Source organism: Candida tropicalis (assembly GCF_000006335.3).
Source record: "Candida tropicalis MYA-3404 genomic scaffold supercont3.3, whole genome shotgun sequence".
Taxonomy (NCBI): domain Eukaryota; kingdom Fungi; phylum Ascomycota; class Pichiomycetes; order Serinales; family Debaryomycetaceae; genus Candida; species Candida tropicalis.
The window spans coordinates 528,127-553,340 of NW_003020055.1; the positions used below are offsets into that span (position 1 = coordinate 528,127).

Consider the following 25,214-nt stretch of genomic DNA (forward strand, 5'->3'; position numbering starts at 1 on the left):
CATCAATTCTGTTTGGCGTTTTGGCGTTACTATTTTTCGTTTTCTTCTTCTTTTTTTTTTTTACCAATCACCGTGAATCCTTAACATATTACTTTTATTTTCTTTCGAGTTATATTCTAGTTTAGTATCTTTAATAACCAAAGAACAAACCATGCTGTCTAGATCCACTAGACGTGAAAAATTAAAACAACTTAAAGAAGCCAGGCGAACTGGTAAGAATATCAACGTTATAGAATCAGATGATGATGATTACAAAGAAATATATGACGAGGTCGATGAAGAGACTTACAGAGAACACAAAAGAAACCAATTGATGAATGATGATTTTATTGTTGATGACAACGGAGAAGGATATGTTGATACAGGGGCTGATGAATGGGATGATGCTTCTAGACCAAATTACTACTCCGATGAAGAAGTCAATGAAAAAAAGAGAAGAAAAAAGGATGATAAAGCTGTGAAAGTTCCTAAAACTTCACAGATAAGAAACTTCTTTAAACCTGCTAGTGGTGTTGCTAATGCTAGAAAGAAGTTGGATACAAATATTGATGATATCCTTGATGATTTTAATGACGATACACCAAAAAAACGAAACATCCCAAAGGCGTTTGCTAATTCCTCCAATAGAAATACATCATCAAACAATAAAAAGAAGGCAAAGGGTGCATTCAACTTTTCCACTTCTACTGCATCAAAATTTGATAAAAGAAATACCAAGGTTGAAGCATTCAATGACTCATCAGACTATACCGTGGACTTTGACATGGCTGATAATCAACCTTCATCACCTGTAAAAATCAAAAATGAATTCACCCCAGATACCGAACCTGAAGTTGAAAAGGAAAATATTGATCCAATTCCAAATAAGGATGCTGTCGATGAAATAGCACACAAAGAAAAACCTCAAGTGAAGGCCGAAGAAGAAGCAGACGACGAGGTAGATGATGATTCCGATGAAGATGTGATTGTTTCTCGAAGACCTAGGGCTGCTGCTGTAAAGAAAGCCAATTTGGAAACGTTATCATCTGTCAAAGCTAGTGAACTACCATCGGCTGTCACTGCACAACCAATTCACGCAAAGTTTGCCAATCATACAGAAAAGGTTGACGAGGATATTATTAGAGATTCATCTGATTCTTTTAAAATGTTTTGGCTTGACTATTCTGAAAGTGATTGTTCCTTATTGTTATTTGGAAAAATTATGACAAAAGAAGGTGGCTTGATTTCTGGTGTTGTCAAAGTTGAAGGTCTTTGTCGTGAGTTGTATATCCTCCCAAGGGACCATCCATTGGTAGATGGTGAGGAGGACCAGAATGAAACTGTTACTCCAGCAGATGTGTTAGAGGAGATCAACCCAGTATTATTGTCTAACTATAAATTGGATTCTATTAGAGCAAAACCAGAAAGAAAGAAATATGCATTTGAATTGGCCGATATCCCCAAAGAGGCAGAGTATTTAAAAGTTTTGCTCCCTTTTTCTGCCGAAACCAACAAAAATATTATGCCATCTAATATAGAGGGTCGTACCTTCAGACATATTTTTGGTACCAATACCAACATGTTTGAAGCATTTGTAACTCAAAGAAACATCATGGGACCTTGCTGGTTAGAAATCAAGAATGGTGATTTCCGTGCCATGCAAAACGCATCACATTGTCAAGCTGAAGTAGTTGTTAGATCACCGGGTAACATTGTTCCAATAGACAAGAATGCTCCACCACCTCCTAACTTAACTGTGACTGCTATTTCTGTTCAGACTGTCATGAATACCAAGAGTAATAAACAAGAAGTGGTGGCTGTATCATTGGCAACCTATTTTGACCTTCCTCAGGATGCACCAATTCTGGAATCTATAAAACCAAATGACATTTTAACATTGGCAAGACCCGTAGGTGTTGTTTCATTTCCACCGGGATTGCAGCAGCTAGCAGATAAGGAGGGATTCCAATTGAGAACTTGTCCAAATGAAAAAGTCCTTCTCAATGCTCTTGCTGCTAAAATCAAATCGCTAGATCCAGATGTTTACATTGGCCATAGATTAGAGAACATTTCCTTGGATGTCCTTGTACATCGTATGAATGAAAATAAAGTTATGACTTGGTCTGCTCTTGGTCGTCGAAGTAGAAAACAATGGCCATACATGATCAACAAACACAATTCTAGTTATAATAACAGTCTTCTTGTTCGAGACGTTTTCCAAGGGAGATTATTGTGTGATATTGCTAATGAGATGGGGCAATCGTTGACTATGAAGTGTCAATCTTGGGATTTGCATGAAATGTACGATGTGGTGTGCCATAAGAAGCACGGTCCTGTTGAAATCAATTATCAAAACATCAAGTATGCAGAAGATGCATTTTTCTTCCTTATGGCATTGAAGGAAAACGAATTCAACGTTAGGCAAACTGCTGAAATTGCCTTTGGCATCCAGATTCTTTCCCTTTCTAAACAATTGACTAATATTGCCGGTAATGCTTGGTCACATACTTTGAGTGGTACAAGAGCTGGTAGAAATGAATATATTTTACTTCACGAGTTCAAGAGAAACAACTATATCGTTCCTGATAAAGAAGATAAAACCCACAAGAATACGTCGTATCAACAAGAAGCTAGATTGGAGAATGCCGAGGAAGATGCAACTACAGCTACATCAAACAAAAAACCAAAGTATCAAGGTGGTTTAGTTTTTGAGCCAGAAAAAGGTTTGCACAAGAATTATGTTTTGGTCATGGATTTTAATTCTTTGTATCCAAGTATCATTCAAGAATTCAACATTTGTTTTACCACAGTTGACAGAGACAGGTTTAATATGACTCACGATGAAAACAAAGATATGCCAATTCTTCCAGAAAAGGAATCAGCGCCTGGTGTTTTACCGAGATTGTTGAATACATTGGTTTCTCGTCGTCGTGAAGTCAAAAAGTTGTTGAAAGATCCTAAAAATACACCTTTCCAAAAGGCTCAGTATGATATTAAACAACAAGCATTGAAATTGACAGCTAACTCTATGTATGGTTGTTTGGGTTATGTGAATTCTAGATTTTATGCCAAACCTTTAGCCATGTTGGTCACCAATAAAGGTCGTGAAATCTTAATGGACACTAGACAATTGGCAGAATCTTCAAGTTTGAGAGTCGTATATGGGGATACTGATTCGGTTATGATCGACACGGGTGCCAATAGTTTTAAAGAAGCTATCAAGATTGGGGAAGAATTCAAAGTACAAGTCAATGAACGCTATAGATTATTGGAAATAGATATTGATAATGTGTTTAAGAGATTATTGTTGCATGCCAAGAAGAAGTATGCAGCTATGAACGCTTCAATTGACAGAGCTACGGGTGAAGAATCAACCACTTTGGAGGTAAAAGGTTTGGATATGAGAAGACGTGAATATTGTCAGCTTTCGAAGGATATTTCTACCTATGTGTTAATGAAAATATTATCGGATCTGGATCCAGAAGCAGCTTTAATTGATGTCTATAATTACTTGGAAGAAATGAAGAATAAAATACAAAACAACGAGATACCAGTCGATAGATACAAAATCAATACCAAACTTTCAAAAGATCCTAAAAGTTATCCAAATGGTAAGAGTATGCCACAAGTCCAAGTTGCTTTGAAATTAAGGGAGCAAGGTAAGGTTATTAAAGCCGGAAGTGTGATAACGTATGCTATCACAGCACCACAGAATGAAGAAGATAAATCTACTCCTGCTGAACGAGCACGAAGTATACAAGAACTATTATCTAAGAAGAACCCAAACTTGAAACCAGATCCAACTTACTATTTGGAAAAACAAATATTTGCACCGGTCGAAAGATTGTTGGAAAGAATTGAAGGTATTGATATGGTAAGAGTTGCCAGTTCTTTGGGAATTGACACTAAGCGTTATATTTTAAGAGTTAAAAATAGCGAAGGTGCCAATGGAGAAATATTACCAATGGAATCGAGTATACCAGACTCAGAAAGGTTCAGAACTTCAAGTTATTTGGTTTTGAATTGTAAATGTGGTCATTCATTCAGATTTGGGGGAATATTGGCATCGCCAGATTACAAAGTCACATTCAATGGTGTTTGTTGTCAAAAATGTGAATACACATTCCCTGAGATCAAATTGACATCTCAATTGGAATCGATGATAAGAAAACATATTGCTTTGTACTATGCTGGTTGGTTAGTATGTGATGATCCGGCATGTGGAATCACCACAAGGCAAATATCCGTTTATGGTAAAAGATGTATTGGAGCATCTGGTAAGGCTATGGATTGTAAAGGTATGATGCGTTATAGATACAGTGACAAACAACTTTACAACCAGTTATTGTATTTCAATTCCATATTTGATGTTGACAAAACAAAACAAGGTAACTTGAGACCAATTAGAGATGTTTTAGAAGAAAAAGATGGTGAAAAAGCTATTCCTAAATTACCATCTGGACAGGTGGATGCTTTAGCTGAACAGAATCGAGAATTATTTGCTAATTGTCAGGAAGTAGTTCAAAAGTACTTGGGAGAATGTGGTCGTCGTTATGTTAATATGGGTTCAATTTTTGATTTCATGAATTTATAGATCAGTTAGTTTTTTTTGTTTTTAATGTATTGTATTATCAAGTTGCAAAAATGTACACCCTTTGCTAGTATGCTTAAACACTACCCAGAAGGTCGTGTCGTGTTCAAATACTTTTTTTTTTTTTTTTTTTTTTTTTTTTTGCTCAGAATTTTTGTTTACACTCGTTCAAAACAATTTTTCTTTTATTTTTCCATTTGGTTAATTAAGCTTGGTAATTATAACTATTTGTTTATCTCTATCATTTTTTTTTGTTTTCGTGTTAGCAAATGAATTTTAATCAACAGTCTCCCGACATGTCATCACTATCGGGTATGAATCCGAACCAACAACCTCAACAGAGAGGTGGTAATTTGCCAGCATTGACACCACAGATGTTACAATCATTAACACCACAACAATTTGAATTATTCAAATCTAATCCCCATTTTCAAGAAATGATGAGACAGTATATGCAAAAACAGCAGTTAATACAACAGCAGCAACGTCAGCAACAACAACCGCAACCATCACAACAACATTCAACAGGCGGTATAATTGGTGGAATGTCGCTGACTCCTCCACCACTACCACCACAACAACAGCCTCAACAGCAACAGGTTCCACTCCAACAACAACAACAACAACCACCACCTCAAACAATGCAAATGGCTCGTGAGCAGTTTTTAAAACAACAGCAAATGATGCTTAACCAACAGCGTATGGCTCAACAACAACAACAAGCTCAACAAGGATCTCATGGTCCCCAATCTATAAATAATGGAATGCCTGGAGCCTCTTCAATGCCATACAGACAACAAATGCCTAACCAAATGTCACCAGATATGATGAATGCACAACAGCAATCACAACAACAACAACATGCAGCTCCTCCTCCTCATCTTGTACAACAACAATCACATCAACAAATTCCTACGGGAATGAATAAACCTCCACCACCTCAAGGAAGAGTTCCATCAATCACAGGAGCACCTGGAGCCATGGGTCCACCTTTAACTGGTGTTCCAGGAGCAACACCTTTAGTGGAAGGCCCAGGAGCACCTTCCCCAGTTGTTGGTGGAGCTATTCAGCCAAGTGGACCGAATAGTATTCCAGGAGTGCCGCCATCCGCAGTACCACCATCTTCATCTATGGGACCTGGTATCATACCAGGAGCTGGACCCGGACCTGTTCCGAGTGCCCCAGGAGCCATGCCTCAGTCAAATTTACCACCTGGTGTTACTCCTGAAATCTTGAGTAAACTTCCTTCAAAGCCGTTATTGAGTTTCCATGAATGGTCTGATAAATTGAAAGAAGAAGGAAAAGAGATCCCTCTAGATTTGAAAGTTTATGAAGAGATGATTCGGAAAGATACTGAATTTATGGGCAAATTATCTAGACAGTTAATTGACAATAAATCTACTATGGAAGGTTTAGCAAAAGATATACAATCATATAACCAAATAAAGCAATTGAGAATGAATTCCATTACATTGTCAAATAAAAATCAGTTTAATAATAGTATTTGGGGTGAAGGTTATCAGGGATATGGTAATGGTATTACTAATTCTAGTACTAAATTGATGGTTCCAGGAAGAGATATAACTGATAGAATGATTAATGAACGTGTGTTGAAAAATCTCAAGATGTCAAAGCACTATGTTCCGATACGTCTTGAGTTTGATCAAGAAAGAGACCAGTTTAAGTTGAGAGATACTTTTCTTTGGGATTTGAATGAGGAAATCATCAAGATAGAAGATTTTACTAGACAATTAATTGACGATTATAAGTTCATCCCGAAGGAACATTATGAAACAATTTTGGCTAGTATTAAGGAGCAAATATCTGATTACCTGAAAAAGCCAAATAAAACCATGGGAGAATTGAGAATCCCAATCAAAGTCGACATTACCATAAACAACACACAATTGACAGATCAGTTTGAATGGGATATCCTAAACAGTCTAGAGAGTGATCCGGAAGAATTTGCTTTCACAATGTGTGAGGAATTGTGTTTGCCTGGTGAATTTTGTACAGCTATTGCACACACAATCAGAGAACAGTCACAAATGTATATTAAAGCTTTGAATACTGTTGGTTACAGTTATAGTGGTGCACCGGTTAATGAAGATGAAATTAGAAATCACTTGTTGCCATCATTGAGATTAGTTTCATCCGACTATGAAATTGTCGATGATTTTTTCTCCATATTAAGAAACCCAACAAATGTACCAGATTTTTCACCATCGTTGAACAAGTTGTCTCAATTGGAAGTTGAAAGATTGGACAAGGAGATGGAGAGAGAAAGTAGAAGAAAAAGAAGACATAATTATAATGAAGATGCTCCACAAGGAGGAGGGAGAGGTTTTACTTCTAGAAGAATTGCTGCCCATGCAAGCAGGGGAAACAATATTCCTGATTTGTCAGATATACCGAAAACTTTTAGAACACCAGCACCTTCTTCAATTCTTCCAGGTTCAGCTGATTTAGGTACTGCTGATGTTTATGAATACAATGAGGTAATAATTAATCGAACACAAGTCAGAAATCCAAATTATAGACCACCAACACCTGTTCCTGTTGATAATGGACTTGTTGATTATGACCACGATCCAATAGATGGTACATTTATCGTAACTATTAAATTACCTTAATTCCCGGAGTTTAAAGGAGCTTTACCAGAGATAACTAAAAAAAAAAATATGCAAAACGATACTAAAACAGAAAAAACAAAAAAAAAAAACACCTCGATTATGTAATATTACCACAATGTATATTATCAATAAACCTTAGTTTGTATTAAAATCAAAGTTGCTGCGCACTAACAAATTTGTTTCTCCAATAGGAAGAATTCCCCATTGGGGAGTTTTGCGATTACTAACCACATGCATATTTGTTTATCTTACAGCTAATTACGAACTTTTACATTTCTTTACATTTGGGGGAAACCTATATAAATGATGACCCCTTTTTCCCTCCATAAAAAAAAAAAGTCAAATCAATTATATTTAGCTTTTCGTTTTGTTTTATTTTGTCTTTACTTTTATATCTCCACCCCTAAGTTAAAAACCATGGCTGAACAAAAACAAAAGTACGCTTTGATTACTGGAGCATCATCAGGAATTGGATACTCATTAGCTAAAGAGTTTTCCAAAAATAATTACAAAGTATTTGGTCTTTCACCAGAATCTGTTCTTCATTTACAAAAACCATTAGAAAAAGAATTTGGATTAATTTCAATTGCATGTGATATCACTAATGTTAATGATATTGAAAATGCTAAAAAAATCATTGAAAAAGAAACAAATGGAGGATATTTAGATATTTTATATAATAATGCTGGTATTGCTATTGGTTATCCAGCAATTGAAATTCCTGTTGATAAATTAAATAAAATTTTTCAAATTAATGTATTAGGACATATTAATATGACACAATATTTTGCACCTTTTATTATAAAAGCAAAAGGTTCAATTATTTTCACTTCTTCAGTGGCTGCTCGTGTTCCATTATCTTGGATTTCAGCATATTCTGCAACAAAATCAGCTATTGACGCATATGCAAAAACATTACATGGAGAAATGGAACCTTTTGGTGTTCGTGTACATAGTGTTATTACTGGTGGGGTTCAAACTCCAATTGGTAAAGATGATAATAAACTTGATGATGTTGAAAAAATTTTTGAAACTTCACCTTATAATGTTGATGGTATGATTGATAGTGTACTTTCTACACTGAATATGTCAATGGAAAGAGGAATACCACCAGATAGATATGCAAAAGATTTGGTTGCTAAAATTACTAAGAGATCAAAAAATTTCAATCTTTATGGGGGTTCTCATGGATATCTCTTACATCTTGTAGGTTTATATTTCCCATTATGGTTGATTGAATTCTTAATGCAACTTATCTTCAAACAGTTGACACCATTTAAGAATATCAGAGAAAAGTATCAAAACTAGTCTCATGAATACAAACACATAGACCATCAGTTGTTGCGAAAAAAGTAACTGTAAGAATAAAAAAAAATAAAAAAAAAAATACAGTCTCCTGAATCGGCTTTGCGGTCTTCTTCTTTTTTTTATCGCTTTATCGCGCGAGCTTGCCTCGAATGAGTAATATCAAATACCCGGTGAAAAAAAAAAAATTCTTTCTGTCCCGCTTTTTAAGTGTATATGAAATTTTTTTTTTTTATTTTAATTTTTTTTTTTACTATTTACTTTTCACCAGTATCATTCATTAAACCAAAATTGCATTATGTCAAAAGATAAAGTATGTATTACATGAATGTATGATATTTCTAGTATCTATAATTCAAGTTACTAACATTCTATTTCAAAAGAAATCAGTAGATCCATGGAAATCATTCGTTGCTGGAGGTACGGCTGGGGCAATTGAAGGTGTTATTACATATCCTTTTGAATTTGCTAAGACTAGATTACAATTGATTTCTAAAAGTTCAACAGCATCAAGAAACCCATTAGTTTTAATTTATAATGTTGCAAAAACTCAAGGTGTATCTTCATTATATGTTGGATGTCCTGCATTTGTTGTTGGAAATACTCTTAAAGCATCAGTTAGATTTCTTGGGTTTGATCTGATTAAAAATGTATTACTGGATAAAAACGGCAAATTATCAGGTCCAAGAGGGGTTATTGCTGGGTTAGGTGCTGGGTTATTGGAATCAGTTGTTGCTGTGACTCCATTTGAAGCTATTAAAACCGCTTTAATTGATGATAAACAACTGCCAAATCCAAAATATCAAAATGGTATAGTACGAGGATCAATTAAATTGGTCCGTGATATGGGGTTCAAAGGAATATATGCTGGGGTTGTTCCTGTTTCTATGAGACAAGCTGCTAATCAAGCTGTTAGATTAGGAAGTTATAATGCCATGAAAACTATGATTCAACAAGCTTCAGGTCAAAAACCAACAGATCCGTTGAGTTCAGGTACAACTTTTGCTGTTGGTGCTTTAGCTGGTATTATCACTGTGTATACAACAATGCCAATTGATACTGTCAAAACTAGAATGCAAGCCTTGGGTGCTGATAAATTGTATACTTCTACTTTGAATTGTTTTGTTAAGATATTTAAACAAGAAGGGTTATTGACTTTCTGGAAAGGTGCTACCCCAAGATTAGGAAGATTGGTATTATCTGGAGGTATTGTTTTCTTATGTTATGAAAAGATCATGATATTGCTTAACTAGATACCTTGTACATTATATATAGAGAATATTCGACAAAAGAAATAGACAAGTTTTTGAAGAGAAACATACATCGTAATAATAAATTAAATATGTATCTATTAAAAATAAAAAGACAGGAAAAAGAAAGAAAAAAAAATTAATATAATCTATGTATGTTTCTTTTTTTTATATATGTATATATATATATGTAACTTAATGTTGGGGTTCATTTGATCTTGGAGACCTCAGTTGTTCTTCTAAACGACGATTCTCTTCATCAATTTCTTCAACTACACCAGTCACAGAATTTGTCACAGGAACACCATTAGAAGGGTTCAAAATGGCTCTTTCTAATTGTTTCACTTTATAGTAATCAACCAATGATTTCAATATTATGAATAATCCAAATGCAATTAATCCATATGCCACATATGGAGCACTAACTGAAGTCTTCAACCATTCATCAGGATTATCATCTTTAGAATTTTGAATAAATATACCTGATGAATAGTTGTCAATTTTCCCATTAATCTTACTAGATCTGTCAATGTCAAAATCGTTTGGATTATCTGGTTGATATTTTTTAGGTAATTGATCTGGATGACCAAAATTCTGCGGAACTAAATTCCATCCATACATTATTAGATTCACCCCTAAACCAGCTCTAGAACCTTGCTTAGCGGCATGAGAAGTGTGTAATAAATAACACAAAATAAAACCAACAAACTGAAACGCTACTGTAACCAAAGCATTCCAGACAAAGTTGGCAATATTACCAACTGGTAGACCTTGAACAAACACTTCATCTTCATACATTGGAGATATCATAGTGGACTCCCAGTATTCTGGGGATGCATCTGCTGCCGCTTCTTCATAACTTGGAGGATTTAATTCTTGTTCTTGTCTCATTTCTTCAGTGTCTGGTTTTGCCATTAAATTTCTAAAAACCCCATCAGTGCCTTGTCCGATGAATCTACCGTTATTTGTTTGCATTCTTCCCGTGGATAATCCATTATTAATACGTTCATATGTTTGTTTCACAGGGAAAAAATGGTGCAAGACCCTTTCTATTCGTTGTTTTGTAGTCAATCTTGGTGGTCTTTGCAGTTCCAAATCTAATACCGATGTCGTTGCATTGGCTGATGACGATGACGACGATGCTGAAGTTGATTCGATTGGTTCTGATGTAGAAAGTCGACGATCTTCCTCTGTACTTGAATTTGTCGGTATTGATTGTGAAGAATTTTCAATGTCGTGGCCATTGTCGATATCCTGATCAACCGAAAAGAGCTCTTTTGATGACCCCGAGAAGGAATCTAAGAGATCACTTTTTGGTGAAGTTTCATTTGAATCATCTTCCGATTCCTGTGATGATAGCTGAAAGTAAGATATTGTTAGTATTGTAAAAACAAATTTCTAAATAGATAATTGCTCGTATACCGTTGTTTTGTTGTAAGGAGGCACAGTCGCAAAATAAAATAAAATAAAATAAAAAAAACAAGTAATCGAAGGGCAAGTTTGGAAATTAATCAATAACAGCACACCTTTAACAACAAAAGAAATGGTACACTACCAATGTTAAACATACTCTTTCGTAAGGTTTCATATAGTTGGTTTGTTATATATATATATATGAACAAGTAAACTTATCGTATGTAATATGAAGTAAGAATGAAAAAGAGAGAAAGAACCAAAATACAGGTAATTATTGTGATAACTTTTTTTTCTCTTTACAAGGAGAGATTAGAGATTTTTTTTCTTTTGTTTGTTTGGATTCCGTGGGTTTTTTTCCTGGAGTACACTACTGAGGCAATTTCCGCATTCAAGCACGACTAATATTGTAGTCATAGTTTAATCAATATCAGGTTCCATAGACACTTAGATCAAAGTGGGAACTTTACGGATACCTTCTAATCACTAGAAACTATAATAAAGATTTTATAATATTATTCTTATGAATAATAATTAAACTTAAAATAAAAAACTAAACACCTTGTCAATCAGTAAGATTAAAAAAAAATGAAAAATTCATAACGAAAACAATAAATATAAAAAGAATAAAAATAAAAAAACGTTGATAAAACAAACAATAAAACCGTTAATATAGACAAAATCTCAAAACACCTTGGTATTCAAAAGTAATAATCAAAATAGTAATATATAAAAATAAATGTAGTAGAAGTAAAAGTTAATAATAGTAATAATAATAATAATCAAAGAAGCATCCTAGTACCCTAGATATAATCTATTTGTCATCAGGGTTGGCAACTGTTAATACTTTTCTTGAATAATCGGTTTCGTCTGCTAATGAGCCTTCGCTTAGTCTTCTTCTACCCATCATGATTGGGTTCAATCTTGGATCAACAAATTCAGGCTTGCGTTCACTATTACTTCTTACCAAATCATCTGCTGGATGTTGGAATGGATTCACCATAGGCATGTCCAAAGCACTTGGACCTTTTCTTGACCCATTCTTGGAACCATTTGATCTACTGAGTGGTTTATCAAAAAATTCTTCTTCATCAGTATCTTGAGCTCTATCTCTGCGTCTCATAAAGAACCAAGCACCAGCAACTAACACTAGCAAACCACCGACACCTCCTACCACACCACCAACAATTGCGCCAACAGATGTAGACGATGATTTATTCTGGGATTTATCACCCAAAGAACCATTGTTAGAAGCAGAAGAAGTTTCACTTGATGATGATGACGACGACGATGAGGTCGATGATGGGGATGTTGATTGAGAGCTTCCTGTTTCATTTGATGATGCCTCCTGTGTAACTGTTCGGATTATAACACTTCCACCATCCTGAGTAACAGTATTGACAATTGTTTCAGTAGCGTTGTTGTTTTCTTCATCGCTATCATTAGTTGTTGGCGAGCTAGTGATTGAAGATTGTGAATTATCAGTGCTGGAAGATTGCGAGCCACCAGTTGAACTCGACGAAGAAGATGAGGCTTGACTCGACGAAGATGATGATTGTTTACTTCCTGATGATGAAGTGCTTGAACTTGAACTCGAGTCACTAGTTCCACGTCCCAAATAAACATTGTAGTAACTGGAACCACCACATTTCTCGGTTCCATAACCGGGACATCCTGTTGTACATTTAGAAGAATCAACCTTATATGAGTTTGCTGGCAATGAACTTAAACATATACATTCTTCACCTTGAACTGCAACGTATTGGGAATCTGGACATTGGTCAGCACAATAACCAGATGTTTGAAAAAGGTAGTCACCTTGAGAAGTTCCTCCTGGTACTGACGAATAACAACCTAAGGAGTCAACTGCCAAAACGACTGAAGTAGTTATGAATAATAAACTGAGAATATAATGTAGTTTGAACATGACTTGAAGGGAGGGATATGTACTTGCAGAAAACAATAGGAAAAAAAAGATGAACAAATCAACGGTTGTTCAACTAATAATAACAAGGACCTTGGAGGAATCTAGATTGGTAATAGGAATATGTTCAAACACGGGTTCGTTGACAGTTATTAACCAAAAGAAAAGAAGGAAAAAAAAAAAATACAAGATCGTCTAATGGATTTAAAATCAAACTATACTGACTGTTGATATAAATGAATTTTTGTAAAGAATGGAAAAGTTCAAAAGGTATATCTATGAACTGGATATCAAGATGAATGTGAATGTATTGGTATAAGTAGAAGTGAAGGTTAGTGGGTGTATTTTGTATAATATGATTTTTTTTTTTTTTTTACCTTTTGCCTTAGAGGAAATGTGTGTGTCTTTTTTTTTTGTTAATTTAATGTAAAACAACTTTCTGTTTATTATGGATTTTTCTGTTTTTGTGGATGAGCCAAACAGCGAATAAAAAAAAAAAAATAAACGAAAACTGGGAGCACGCTTAAAATAAAAAAAAAATTGAAAACACACAATCTGCACGACCCGATCCAAGAATTTTATTACTGCACATACAGAAACAGGAAAAGCTTTTCGTGTTTCCTTTACAACCAAAAACACAACTTAAATTCAATTTCATCAAATCACGATTTTATATTTCCGATCTATCAAAACTCAAGTTTCAGTGGTCATGGATCTACAATAAAATTGGATAATACAAAAATTACAATTATACACTTCATTTGGTTAATCGTGAAATTTCACGATTTGATTAAACAGACTGTTATGTACCACTCTCAAAAGTGCCAAAAAAGAGACAATAATGAACAAATCTAATTAGATCAAGTGAATTTATTTTTATGTCTCATCCCATTTAAGGTTACAAATGACATAAAATATCTCTTATATCAAACTCATCATCTTCTGATACACAATCTATCAACAATCTGATTATATCTATATATAAATGTAGATACTCCCCTACTACTCAATTTCTTACCATCCCCTCCCCCAGGGTATTATAACTTACCATAAAAAGAAAAAGAAAAATATAATTATCATCGAGTTTGATGTTTGAATGTGAAACACTCTTGTGTCTCATCAACAATTCAATCATTATTATAATTTTAAACTATTTTGCATTTTATTACGCGCATCTAAATTTGGCTTTTTAATTTTTTCTTTATTTCTTGCCGTGTTTTATTTGGCCCGCTCCCCCTTGTCGTCGCCCTAGTCGTCGCACACGCAATCATCTATTTTTTTTCTTTCTTTCTCTATTTCCCCCTTTCATCGTGCAGAACAAAATTAAAGAATAAACAAGAAACCGCGACGTGAACTTTCTTTTTTTTTGCCCCCTACTTCGTGACATTTGATCTTTGTGTGTATTCCCTCTAATTATGCATGTCTTACATATCGAATCTAGACTCACAAGGACACGTGAAATCTCCGAAGTGTGTTTCAAAATAGACACTAAAATAATAATCGAAATACGGATCCACAAACCGTTTTAATGGAGTCATCACATCTCATACCTTCCCCCCCCTCTCCGTTGAGATATGTCTCCGTATATGTCAGGAATCTTCTCGGCAAGATTATTTACGTTGATATACATTTCTATATATACACTATAGATACTCTTTAACTAGTTTTTCATCCAATATAATACAGTTTCTCATGTACTCTTTACTTGTAAGCACCAATTCATAATACAATAAATACTTTGGCTTAGGCTTCATTTTATAGACACAAGAAGATGGATGAACATAACAAGGAGTATTGTTGCCCTTGGTAACTTTCGAGTAGCAGTCTCCCATAGGCGATAGCTTTACAATGTTGTTAAAAAACCCACTAATTAAACACTTTGTAAGCATTATGGAATCACCGTCATCATTGTCTTTTGGTGTAGTCGTGAATTCAATGCCAATCTTTCTGCTTAATTTAACCAATTGCTCATAAATATTTCGAACTCTCTTCATTGTCTTATACTGAATGAAATAATCCTGGCACCATTGAACAGAATAACCGGTATCTACCCATTGCTTCCATATTTTTAACAACATAAATTGATCACCTTTTGCATCAAAAAACTCTTGCTTTCTTTTATCTGCCAATTCTTGTTTATCCTTGGGTCTATAAAATAAATTACTTGATTCATTCAACATTGCAATCATACTAATCATATCATTTGTATTACCAAACTTTTCACTAGTTAAGATACACTTTGTAAATATGGGATCCAATGGGAACTCACTCATCTTTTTCCCGATTTTAGTCAACTTCCCCAGAGAGTTCAATGCACCCAAAGCATACAATAAATTCAAAGATTTGATTATAGATTCTTTGGAAGGTGGATCCATGAACTCAAACCCAAGCAAATCATTTATACCCAAGGACAATAACAATAATATCACAGACGTTAAATTAACTCTTTGGATTTCCGGTTGTTGGTTCAATTCTAATTCATTATAGAAAGACCACTTAGTAAACAATCGGAAACATTTACCTGCCCCAACTCTACCTGCTCTACCTGCACGTTGATCAGCACTAGCACGTGAACATGGAACAACAACCAAACTTTCCATACCCGTAGTTGGATTATATACATTTTGTTTAACATAACCGGGATCAATAACATATGATATACCATCTATCGTGATGGAGGTTTCAGCAATGTTGGTTGCAAGAACAACCTTTCTTGTATTTGAAGGCGTAGGTTGGAAAATTTTTGATTGCAACTCTTGTGGTAAGTTCGAATAAATGGAACAAACAAGCATAGGGTCAATTTGATCACCTAGTTTGATTATCAGATCCTTGAGAATTTCTTCCACAGTTTCTATTTCATCTTGACCTGTTAGAAAAACTAAAATATCACCTGGTAATGGTTGTGTCATGTGAATTTGAAAGATAGTTGTAATAGCGGCTTGTATATAATTGGCTTCTGGTTGTTTGGTATAATGGATTTTAACAGGAAATCTTCTACCAGGTATATTCAAAATAGGTGCATTGTTAAAAAACTTTGAAAACTTCTCAGCATTAATTGTTGCACTTGCAATTATAATCTTCAAATCTTTTCTGGTGACCATGATATCTTTCAATAAACTAAGTAAAATTTCAGTGGAAAGTGTACGTTCATGTGCTTCATCAATCATAATTGCACTGTATCGTGAAAGTGACAGGTCTTTTAAGAATTCTCTTACAAGCATACCATCGGTAACATATTTGATAATAGTAACTCCATCTTGAGTATTATCATCAAATCTAATTGTATAACCTACTTCTTTCCCTAGTTTCACCTGCATTTCACTCGCCACTCTTGTCGCAACACTTGTTGCTGCCACTCGACGCGGCTGTGTACAGGCAATCATTTTACCATTTTTTGAATATCCCGATTCATGCAAATATTGTGGTAGTTGTGTGGTTTTACCTGAACCAGTTTCACCCACAACAATTAATGCTTGGTTTTCATCCAACAACTTGAGGAAATCTTCTCGGTAGCCATAAACTGGTAATGATTTTCTAACATCATCTATTTCTTTAGATTGAGTTGTTCGAGGTTGATCCGACTCGTCATTTCCTACACTATCGTCATCATCATCATCATCATCCCCGGGCAAGTCCTCCACGTCATCGTAGTTTACAAACTGAGATTGATCAAATACAAATTCGTACTCCGTATCATCATTCACATGGATTTTGTCATCATTTTGTAATACCAATTGATTAGCACGATTAAATTGTTCAGTTTCCCAATTAATAGTTTGATATTCGTTGGACTTTTTATGAAGGATGTCATGTTTCGATTGCAGTTCTGATGGAAGAGTATACTTATCTGAAGACTTGTTCCAGTTATTCAATCTATCCACCAAGTAATTTAATCTTGATTGTTCAGCTGGCGTGAGAAATTCTCGACTTTCTAATTCATCTAACTCTTGTTTAAATTGGTGATACTTCAGTCGAGGTTTCTTATATTGTTGTCTATAATGAGGTTTCGGTTGTTGTTCTACCTTTACCTTTACCGGTTCTGGCGATGCCTGTTGTTGTTGTTGTTGTGGCTCGAATGATACTTCATCTTGCTCCTCAATTTGTCGAATTATTTCATCATCGGAATCATCATCTAATTCACCACGTCTTCTTCGAGTACCTCTTCCTGTTTGTAGACTCATTTATTCTGTACAACCTTAAAAAAACAAAATCACTTGAAATTTGTATTCCAGTTGTGTTGGTAAATTTTTTTTTTTTGTGTTCCCCATATGATGTCCTCGTCGCATCGAAACGTCATCCCGAATTCTTAGACAACCCTGAACAAAAAAATTTATAATCAAACATATACCCACATTTTTGTAGTAAATTATTTCTTCTTTGGATTATACCTTTCCTGGACTTACTTTCAATTTTGATATAATGCCATTAAATTCAAAACCAAGAAGGAGATCAAGTAGGATCGCACCTGTTGCTGACGAAGAATCCTTATCCTTCATCAATTCATCCGTTGAGAATCTAGAGGCATCTCCATTTGAAAGTATTGATACTTCAATCGAAAACATGACTGGTTTAAATTCTACTGATCGTAAATCCTCATTCACTGCAACTATTCCATCTGGTACTGCTACCCCAACTTCTGTCTCTGGAACAACTGCTGGAACTGCAACACCTAAAGCCTCATATATTCCACCTTGGACAGAACCATACATTATTGGGATTGCTGGGAATTCGGGTTCAGGTAAAACATCAATTTCTCAAAAGATTATTCAAGAAATCAACCAGCCATGGACTGTTTTGTTGTCTTTTGACAACTTTTATAACCCTTTGACTCCTGAGGAAAGTAAACAAGCTTTTGCCAATAACTTTGATTTTGACACCCCTGATTCTTTAGATTTTGAATTGTTAGTTGAAACTATCAAGAACTTGAAAAAAGGTGGAAAGGCAACTATTCCAGTGTATTCGTTCACTTCACACAACAGAACCAATAAAACCAATACTATCTATGGGGCCAATGTGATTATTGTTGAAGGTTTATATGCATTATATGACCAGCGTTTGTTGGATATGATGGATTTGAAAATCTATGTCGATACTGATTTGGATATCTGTTTAGCAAGAAGATTAACTCGTGATATTCTATACCGTGGTAGAGATTTGGGTGGTGCTATTCAGCAATGGGAAAGATTTGTCAAGCCAAATGCAGTAAAGTTTCTTAATCCAACGATGAATAATGCAGATTTGGTTATTCCTAGAGGTTTGGATAATTCAATTGCTATAAATTTAATGATTAACCATATCAACAATCAATTAGCAAACAAATCAAGAAATCACATCTCAAGATTGAAGAAATTGGGATTAAATATCGACTTTGATGTCAATCAATTTAACATCAAACTATTAAGAGATACTAATCAAGTTAGAGGAATCAATTCAATTTTATTTGATACTGAGACATCAAGAAATGACTTTATTTTCTACTTTAATAGAATTTGTGGATTGTTGATTGAATTGGCACAAGAGTTTATTTCTGAATATAAAGAAGTGGACATCGAAACTGGTAAAGGGATCTACCATGGTAAAAAAGTTGTTCAAAATCAATACATAGCTGTTAATATTATCCGAAGTGGTGACTGTTTTATGTCTTCCATCAAAAGATCATTCCCTGAGATTTCAATTGGAAAATTATTGATTCAAAGTGATTCATCCACTGGTGAACCACAATTGCATTTTGAAAGCTTACCACATAATTTGACTACTAGAGGTGAAATAATGTTATTTGATTCGCAAATCATAAGTGGTGCAGGGGCCATTATGGCAATTCAAGTTTTATTAGATCACGGGGTCAAAGAAAGTGATATTATTTTGATCAGTTACTTGTCTACAGAAATTGGTATTAGAAGAATTGTTAATGTATTCCCTAAAGTTAAGATTGTAATTGGTAAATTATCAAGTATGGAAGACGGAGACAATCAACAATGGTATAATAAGGAAAGGTTTTTGGATAGTCATTGGCATTTTAGAAATAGATTTATAGATTCTTTGTATTTTGGTACTGATTAAGAGATTTCTAAACAAGTGACATCATTTTTAATTGTTCTTTTTCTAAGAATTGTAAATTAATATCTAGTCTTTCCTGGAATGACAAAACTAAGCCCACCTAGACTACCTAGACCCTTACTCCACCATTTATAAAACTCTTGGTTGCTCAAACCTCAATGCAGATGTTAGTCTTCGTTTGTGTTTTCTTACATCCTTCTGGTTGCTCTCTGGCATCACCTGTACAACTGTACTCTCAACATCATCATCGTCATTATTCTCATTTTCATTACTTTCTTCACCTTCAGTTACATTCGGCTGAAGAAGGCTACAATCATCTTCAAAATTGTGCAAATCGTAGATCGATACTCGTCTGTTGCTCAGTATGTGGTTGGGAAGTGGGAGTGACCAACTGTATGCGAATCCATGGTGTCCGTGGTTGTATATAAGGAAAGCAGTCAAGGGTGTGTTGGCTTGTCCTATGTCTGGGCACTCAATACCTATGGAACATCGTCTAGTAAACATTATTGCTCTGTGCCGATCTATCTGTTACTGGAGTTCAAGTTGGAAAATCGTGAACCGAAATGAAATGAAAAAGAATAGAAGAAAATGTATAAATATATATAAAACTGTGGTAAGATGAAAAAAAAAGACGCTCTTTTAATAATTATGAACTTGTAGTGAATTGCTCTTCGTGGAAGCTACCAACAGGAATAGCAAATCTAAAATTATAAGTTGAATAAAATCTAATCCAAAACTAGTATATTAGCAAAGAAAAAGAAAAAGAAAAAAAAAAAAGAGACTGCTGGAAAAGTCGGTGAAATCAATAATGCCCAAAATGGATCATATTTATATATTTCTTTCATCTGGATTCAGAACCATGTGGAATTTAACTAGACACGGTTTCGTAATATACACACACCGTAATAATATTTGTTTATTATCATTCCACATAGTGACGAAACATCTTGCATATTGCTCTTGACACGAAAATAATATATTATATTTTATTTTTTTTCTTATATTACGGTGTCTGGTCTTTGTGCTACATTTCACCTGTCGCAATCCTGCCAGACAATGTACACCATGAGGCAAGGAGGACAAATTTTTTGGTTTCACTACTAGTCCTCGTCAACTGGTAGTTCTCCCCACATAACATCATCACGCTCTAGATCAGACATGACACCATCAACACCAATAACTTGATGTATATTCCCGTTTCGTATACACACATACACAACACTACACTACACTATACTACACTACACAACCATCAACTTCAAGAGCGAGTCCACCACACTTGTGGCCGCCAAACTAGTGATCCCGCTGTTGGTGTCATATGGCGGACTCACTTCAACAACATCCGCACCGATCAAGTTCACATGGCCCTTCAACCCGTCAAGGATACTCAACAACTCTCTGGTGGTGAACCCCCCTGCTTCCATTGTTCCCGTACCTGGAGCATACGCTGGGTCCAACACATCGATATCCACCGAGATGTAAGTAGGCGTGTCAGGCTCGTGGGACAACTCACGGATGATTCCATGCACACCAATCTTGTCAATGTCATTTGCATGGATGGTGTTGAATCCACACTCATTGTCGTGGTTCTTGTCGTAGCTGGCATCAATGTATGGTGCTCGAATACCGACATGGTAGTTACCGCTTCTCTGGATGTACCCCAACTCGTGTGCATAGTGAAGGAACGTGCCGTGGTTCAACGACATGTAGTCCGTTATGCCGCCACCAAGCACCTTGGGATCCCACGTATCAATATGTGAATCGAAATGCAACACCCTGACTTTGGCTCCCAACAGCTCATGTGCATTCTTGATTGCCATTAAGGTGATGGTATGGTCGCCTCCTAGAGTGATGATCCTAGGCGTGGAGTGAACATTACCAGTGTGCTTCAGAATACTTCTGTGTCCACGGTACAACTGGTTCAACGCAATCCTATTGTCGAACGGGGTCATGGCCACATCCCCACAATCAATGATGGAATAGTTGTGGGTGTTGCCGTCGTATGGATCAACAGGGTAACCAGCTCTCTTGTGTTTTGATTTCAGTGAGCCTGTCAAACGGGCAGCAGCGTTTCTAATAGCCTGTGGTCCAAACCGTGCTCCTGGACGGTACGATGTTCCCGTGTCGAATGGTGCACCCACAATGGCAATGTCCATGGCTGGGTTCTCATCCTGGCTGACAAAACAGTTGAAGTGGTCCAAATGTGCAAATGTGAGAATTCCACCAAAGATATTTTGGTCAGCAGCAATGTCCGAGGTGTCGTCCTTGTCTGGCAAGGTCAACTTGGATCTCATAGCAAGAACTCTGTCTGTGTCGGCACTGGTGGTGTCGAATGTCGGAGTGAGGTCCACGATCTCACCGTATAGTTGGTCAAGGAGTGATGACAGTGATGTTCTGAAAATTGCCTGCCCCGAGACCAAGCCAATCATGGATAGGATGAGTAACTTCATTGGTGTGTATACCCAGTTTGTTCTATTTTTCATTTCAGGAAAGTTGAATCCCATTTTATATTCCTGGGGGATTGCGCTCCTAGCGATAAGCTCTCTTAGAGGAAATTTATTCCGCTCCACACAAAAAATTATAGACAAAAAAAAAATAACAATAATAATAAAAAAAAAAGACAATAACAATGTATATTTCTGAATAGGTATCTGAATTGTATATGTAACGCAGGGATCGCTTATAAGTCGTTGCATTTCTCCATCTTGTAGAGCAATTCGTTCAAGTTGGTGGAAAAGTTGGGGTGGAACTCGATGAAATAGTAGATCAAGCCCAATAGTAAGATACTGAATAGATTTAGTGAGATTAAAATCTTGTAAAGACTGGGCGTCCGTCCTGCGATTTGCTTTTCTTGATGAGGTTGTAGTGGTTGCTGTTTCTCAAGATCACGAGTTGTGGTGGATGATGTGGTGGTACTGTTGAGCTCGATCGTGTTCATAGTCGTCGTTGGTGCTGGCATCTCTGGCATCGAATAGTTAGGTCTGTTCATACACATTAAAGAACAAGGGATGAATTGGTTATCAAAGAATGAAAAGAAAAAAAAAAAATAAAAGAAGAATAAAAAGAAGTGACAAACGTATTCTGGAATTTTTGTTCTAACGGTAGTTTTATTTTTGTTTTTCTGTTGTGAGTCGCGAAGGGGTTGAAGAGAAAATGACAATTTTCATTTAAAAAAAGGGGGCGTTTTCTGTGTGTGTGGTTTGTTTGGTTGGATAGTTGGGCGTGGGTGATTGGAGTGATGAGGGGTGGTGCTGGTGATTGGATGTTGTAATCAGGAGTGATATCAATTAACGATGGCATTTGTTTGGACACATAATTGGAATTGAGATAATGAGCGTATAGGAAAGATCGGAAAAGCTCAAGATTCGATGCAAGTTCTCTTTCAGATTTTAAGCTTTCTTCTTCATTGTGATAACATCTTCCACTTCTGGAAAGATAATTCCAATATTGCTGAAGAATAATTATGATTTTGTTTTGTACTTGTTTGGAAAGTACTATATTTGTTCTTTGAGGTTGAAAACTTGATCAATTATTAATTGACTTCATGTTCGAAGGAATATTTCTCGTTATTATACCTTCATTGGAAAACCCTGGTCAGTTTTCAGTAAGTATCCACGGAATACTCACAATATTGGTGTGGTTGGAATAATCAAACTAATGGTTTGCAGGTCGATTGCTTTTTAATAATTGCTTGATATTTCATAAACTATCAGAGAGAATTTTTCAGATCATCTAATTATCGTCAATTTTGCTATTTATATGACTGAACATACAGTTGAAATAATAACTATGTAATTATAGAAACCCATGCTTTAAGTAACAAAAAGAATTCATGTCTACCTTTCCATAGCTTAAAGTTAATCCTTCTTCTCTCCCTGGGTGTTCACATTCTATTGAAGACATGGTGATTGCTACTGTAGTTTTTTATTTTTCATTAGAATAACCTTTAAATTGATAAATAAAATTAAAACAGTAGTCTTTGATCTATACAGTAGTTTCATGGTGAATGTATAAGTATAAAAGCTTATTAATTCTTTCCATAATTATAATGCGGGTCTCTTGTGTTTGATAATCTGATGGTTGTTGTGATCTTAGATAATTTGCAACTCTAAAAATAGACTATTGCAGCAGAAAAATTTATTCTCAGGGGTAGTGCACGGAACAATTATTTTTTTCTTTTTCTTTATTTTTTTTCTTCTCTTTTTTTTTTTTCTAGCAGACAGTAAAGCAAACTCGAAAAAAAAACACCTTTTTCCTTTTTGTTTGAACATCTCGACAAAACCTCAGAGTGCAACATTTAACATCCCTTGTGTTTTCAAGTCCGTTTCATTACTTTTCACAGCTACTACACTTTACATTAATATAATTATCAATCATCTTTCGATAAAGTGGATAATTATTGTATTGATTTATTGTTTATTTGTCTATCGTTTATTTTTTTCCGTACCTTGAATTTAGTTAGCACAGCCGAATCTAATCATGAGATTCTTTAATATTGTCTATTTTTCCATCCTTTCAACTTTACTTAGTAAGGTTAGTGCTGATGTTGATATTACTTCACCATCTCTGGGAGATTCATATTCTGGTAGTTCCGGTTCTGCGAGTGTTAAAATTGCATGGGATGATTCGGATGATTCTGATTCTGATAAATCCTTAGACAATGTCAAATCTTATACCATCTTATTATGTACTGGACCAGATGAAGATAATAACATTCAATGTTTAGAAACAGCATTGGTTTCACTGCAAACTATCGATTCTCATGAAACCACTGTTAAAATCGATAACACCTTAGTACCAAATGGTTACTACTACTTCCAAATTTACACAGTCTTCAATTCTGGGGGTGTCACCATTCACTACTCACCTCGTTTTAAATTAACTGGTATGAGTGGTACCACTGGTACATTGGATGTCACTGAAACCGGATCTGTTCCAGGATCATATGTTTCAGGGTTCACTACTGCAACAGTTAATTCTGATAGTTTTACTGTTCCTTACACTTTACAAACCGGTAAAACTCGATATGCACCAATGCAAACTCAACCAGGTTCAACTGTTACTGCCACTACTTGGAGTATGAAATTTCCTACAAGTGCAGTCACATATTATAGTACAAAACTTGCATCTCCAATCGTGCAATCAACTATCACTCCAGGTTGGTCATACACAGCTGAATCAGCCGTCAATTACGCATCTGTTGCACCATATCCAACTTACTGGTACGCTGCAAGTGAAAGAGTGAGCAAAGCTACTATTAGTGCTGCTACCAAGAGAAGAAGATGGTTAGATTAGGTATTGTAATTTTGGAAGTTTTTTCATTTTTGGAGGTATTTTTTTACATAGGTTTTATTTGAATAAAGGATGTTTGTTTTATATATTGGAATAAATTCTTAAAGGTAGTTAGATGAGCAATCAATCAAGTCTTACTTACAGCTATCTTACAGAGACCTTCTGTAAAGAACGTTGATTCGAGAATTTCAATTTAATAGCAATTTCGTAACTGTGAGAAAATCAAACACTCGTGTTTTTGTGTATGATTACGTAATTTAAGGATTATCTCTATGATCATTAACAGATTGATCAATAAACTTAATTTCGAAACGTTCACCACTGGCCAGACCCTTAAATAAACATTGAAAGAGACGGTCTTATGTAGCTGTCACAATTCGTTCAAAATCGACATCCAATCACCCACGCCCAACTATCCAACCAAACAAACCACACACACAGAAAACGCCCCCTTTTTTTAAATGAAAATTGTCATTTTCTCTTCAACCCCTTCGCGACTCACAACAGAAAAACAAAAATAAAACTACCGTTAGAACAAAAATTCCAGAATACGTTTGTCACTTCTTTTTATTCTTCTTTTATTTTTTTTTTTTCTTTTCATTCTTTGATAACCAATTCATCCCTTGTTCTTTAATGTGTATGAACAGACCTAACTATTCGATGCCAGAGATGCCAGCACCAACGACGACTATGAACACGATCGAGCTCAACAGTACCACCACATCATCCACCACAACTCGTGATCTTGAGAAACAGCAACCACTACAACC

The 25,214-nt window shown here is 35.4% G+C and overlaps 11 protein-coding genes across 11 annotated transcripts; 6 read left to right on the plus strand and 5 right to left on the minus strand. All coding sequences in view use genetic code 12, as the record gives it.

Moving 5' to 3' along the window:
* Positions 1 to 151: 151 nt before the first annotated feature.
* On the plus strand, positions 152 to 4,573 carry POL1 (DNA-directed DNA polymerase alpha catalytic subunit; the record flags this gene model as incomplete). Its single annotated transcript, XM_002547974.1, has 1 exon — positions 152 to 4,573. One exon carries the CDS (start codon positions 152 to 154, stop codon positions 4,571 to 4,573), a length of 4,422 nt encoding a protein of 1,473 aa, XP_002548020.1.
* A 266-nt stretch (positions 4,574 to 4,839) lies between these two features.
* Positions 4,840 to 7,203, plus strand: SNF5 (Snf5p; the record flags this gene model as incomplete). Its single annotated transcript, XM_002547975.1, has 1 exon — positions 4,840 to 7,203. The coding sequence occupies one exon, from the start codon at positions 4,840 to 4,842 to the stop codon at positions 7,201 to 7,203; it is 2,364 nt and encodes a 787-aa protein (XP_002548021.1).
* A 303-nt stretch (positions 7,204 to 7,506) lies between these two features.
* CTRG_02319 (uncharacterized protein) lies at positions 7,507 to 8,511 on the plus strand (the record flags this gene model as incomplete). The annotated part of the gene is made up of 1 exon (XM_002547976.1): positions 7,507 to 8,511. One exon carries the CDS (start codon positions 7,507 to 7,509, stop codon positions 8,509 to 8,511), a length of 1,005 nt encoding a protein of 334 aa, XP_002548022.1.
* Positions 8,512 to 8,840: 329 nt separating this feature from the next.
* CTP1 (Ctp1p) lies at positions 8,841 to 9,761 on the plus strand (the record flags this gene model as incomplete). The annotated part of the gene is made up of 1 exon (XM_002547977.1): positions 8,841 to 9,761. The coding sequence occupies one exon, from the start codon at positions 8,841 to 8,843 to the stop codon at positions 9,759 to 9,761; it is 921 nt and encodes a 306-aa protein (XP_002548023.1).
* A 192-nt stretch (positions 9,762 to 9,953) lies between these two features.
* CTRG_02321 (uncharacterized protein) lies at positions 9,954 to 10,733 on the minus strand (the record flags this gene model as incomplete). Its single annotated transcript, XM_002547978.1, has 1 exon — positions 9,954 to 10,733. The coding sequence occupies one exon, from the start codon at positions 10,731 to 10,733 to the stop codon at positions 9,954 to 9,956; it is 780 nt and encodes a 259-aa protein (XP_002548024.1).
* A 1,252-nt stretch (positions 10,734 to 11,985) lies between these two features.
* WSC1 (Wsc1p) lies at positions 11,986 to 13,098 on the minus strand (the record flags this gene model as incomplete). The annotated part of the gene is made up of 1 exon (XM_002547979.1): positions 11,986 to 13,098. The coding sequence occupies one exon, from the start codon at positions 13,096 to 13,098 to the stop codon at positions 11,986 to 11,988; it is 1,113 nt and encodes a 370-aa protein (XP_002548025.1).
* A 1,640-nt stretch (positions 13,099 to 14,738) lies between these two features.
* Positions 14,739 to 17,276, minus strand: CTRG_02323 (DEAH-box RNA-dependent ATPase; the record flags this gene model as incomplete). Its single annotated transcript, XM_002547980.1, has 1 exon — positions 14,739 to 17,276. The coding sequence occupies one exon, from the start codon at positions 17,274 to 17,276 to the stop codon at positions 14,739 to 14,741; it is 2,538 nt and encodes an 845-aa protein (XP_002548026.1).
* A 238-nt stretch (positions 17,277 to 17,514) lies between these two features.
* On the plus strand, positions 17,515 to 19,155 carry URK1 (uridine kinase; the record flags this gene model as incomplete). Its single annotated transcript, XM_002547981.1, has 1 exon — positions 17,515 to 19,155. One exon carries the CDS (start codon positions 17,515 to 17,517, stop codon positions 19,153 to 19,155), a length of 1,641 nt encoding a protein of 546 aa, XP_002548027.1.
* Positions 19,156 to 19,281: 126 nt separating this feature from the next.
* On the minus strand, positions 19,282 to 19,656 carry CTRG_02325 (uncharacterized protein; the record flags this gene model as incomplete). The annotated part of the gene is made up of 1 exon (XM_002547982.1): positions 19,282 to 19,656. The coding sequence occupies one exon, from the start codon at positions 19,654 to 19,656 to the stop codon at positions 19,282 to 19,284; it is 375 nt and encodes a 124-aa protein (XP_002548028.1).
* A 737-nt stretch (positions 19,657 to 20,393) lies between these two features.
* On the minus strand, positions 20,394 to 21,848 carry CTRG_02326 (agmatinase; the record flags this gene model as incomplete). Its single annotated transcript, XM_002547983.1, has 1 exon — positions 20,394 to 21,848. The coding sequence occupies one exon, from the start codon at positions 21,846 to 21,848 to the stop codon at positions 20,394 to 20,396; it is 1,455 nt and encodes a 484-aa protein (XP_002548029.1).
* Positions 21,849 to 23,631: 1,783 nt separating this feature from the next.
* KRE9 (Kre9p) lies at positions 23,632 to 24,447 on the plus strand (the record flags this gene model as incomplete). Its single annotated transcript, XM_002547984.1, has 1 exon — positions 23,632 to 24,447. One exon carries the CDS (start codon positions 23,632 to 23,634, stop codon positions 24,445 to 24,447), a length of 816 nt encoding a protein of 271 aa, XP_002548030.1.
* Between the last annotated feature and the right edge of the window lie 767 nt (positions 24,448 to 25,214).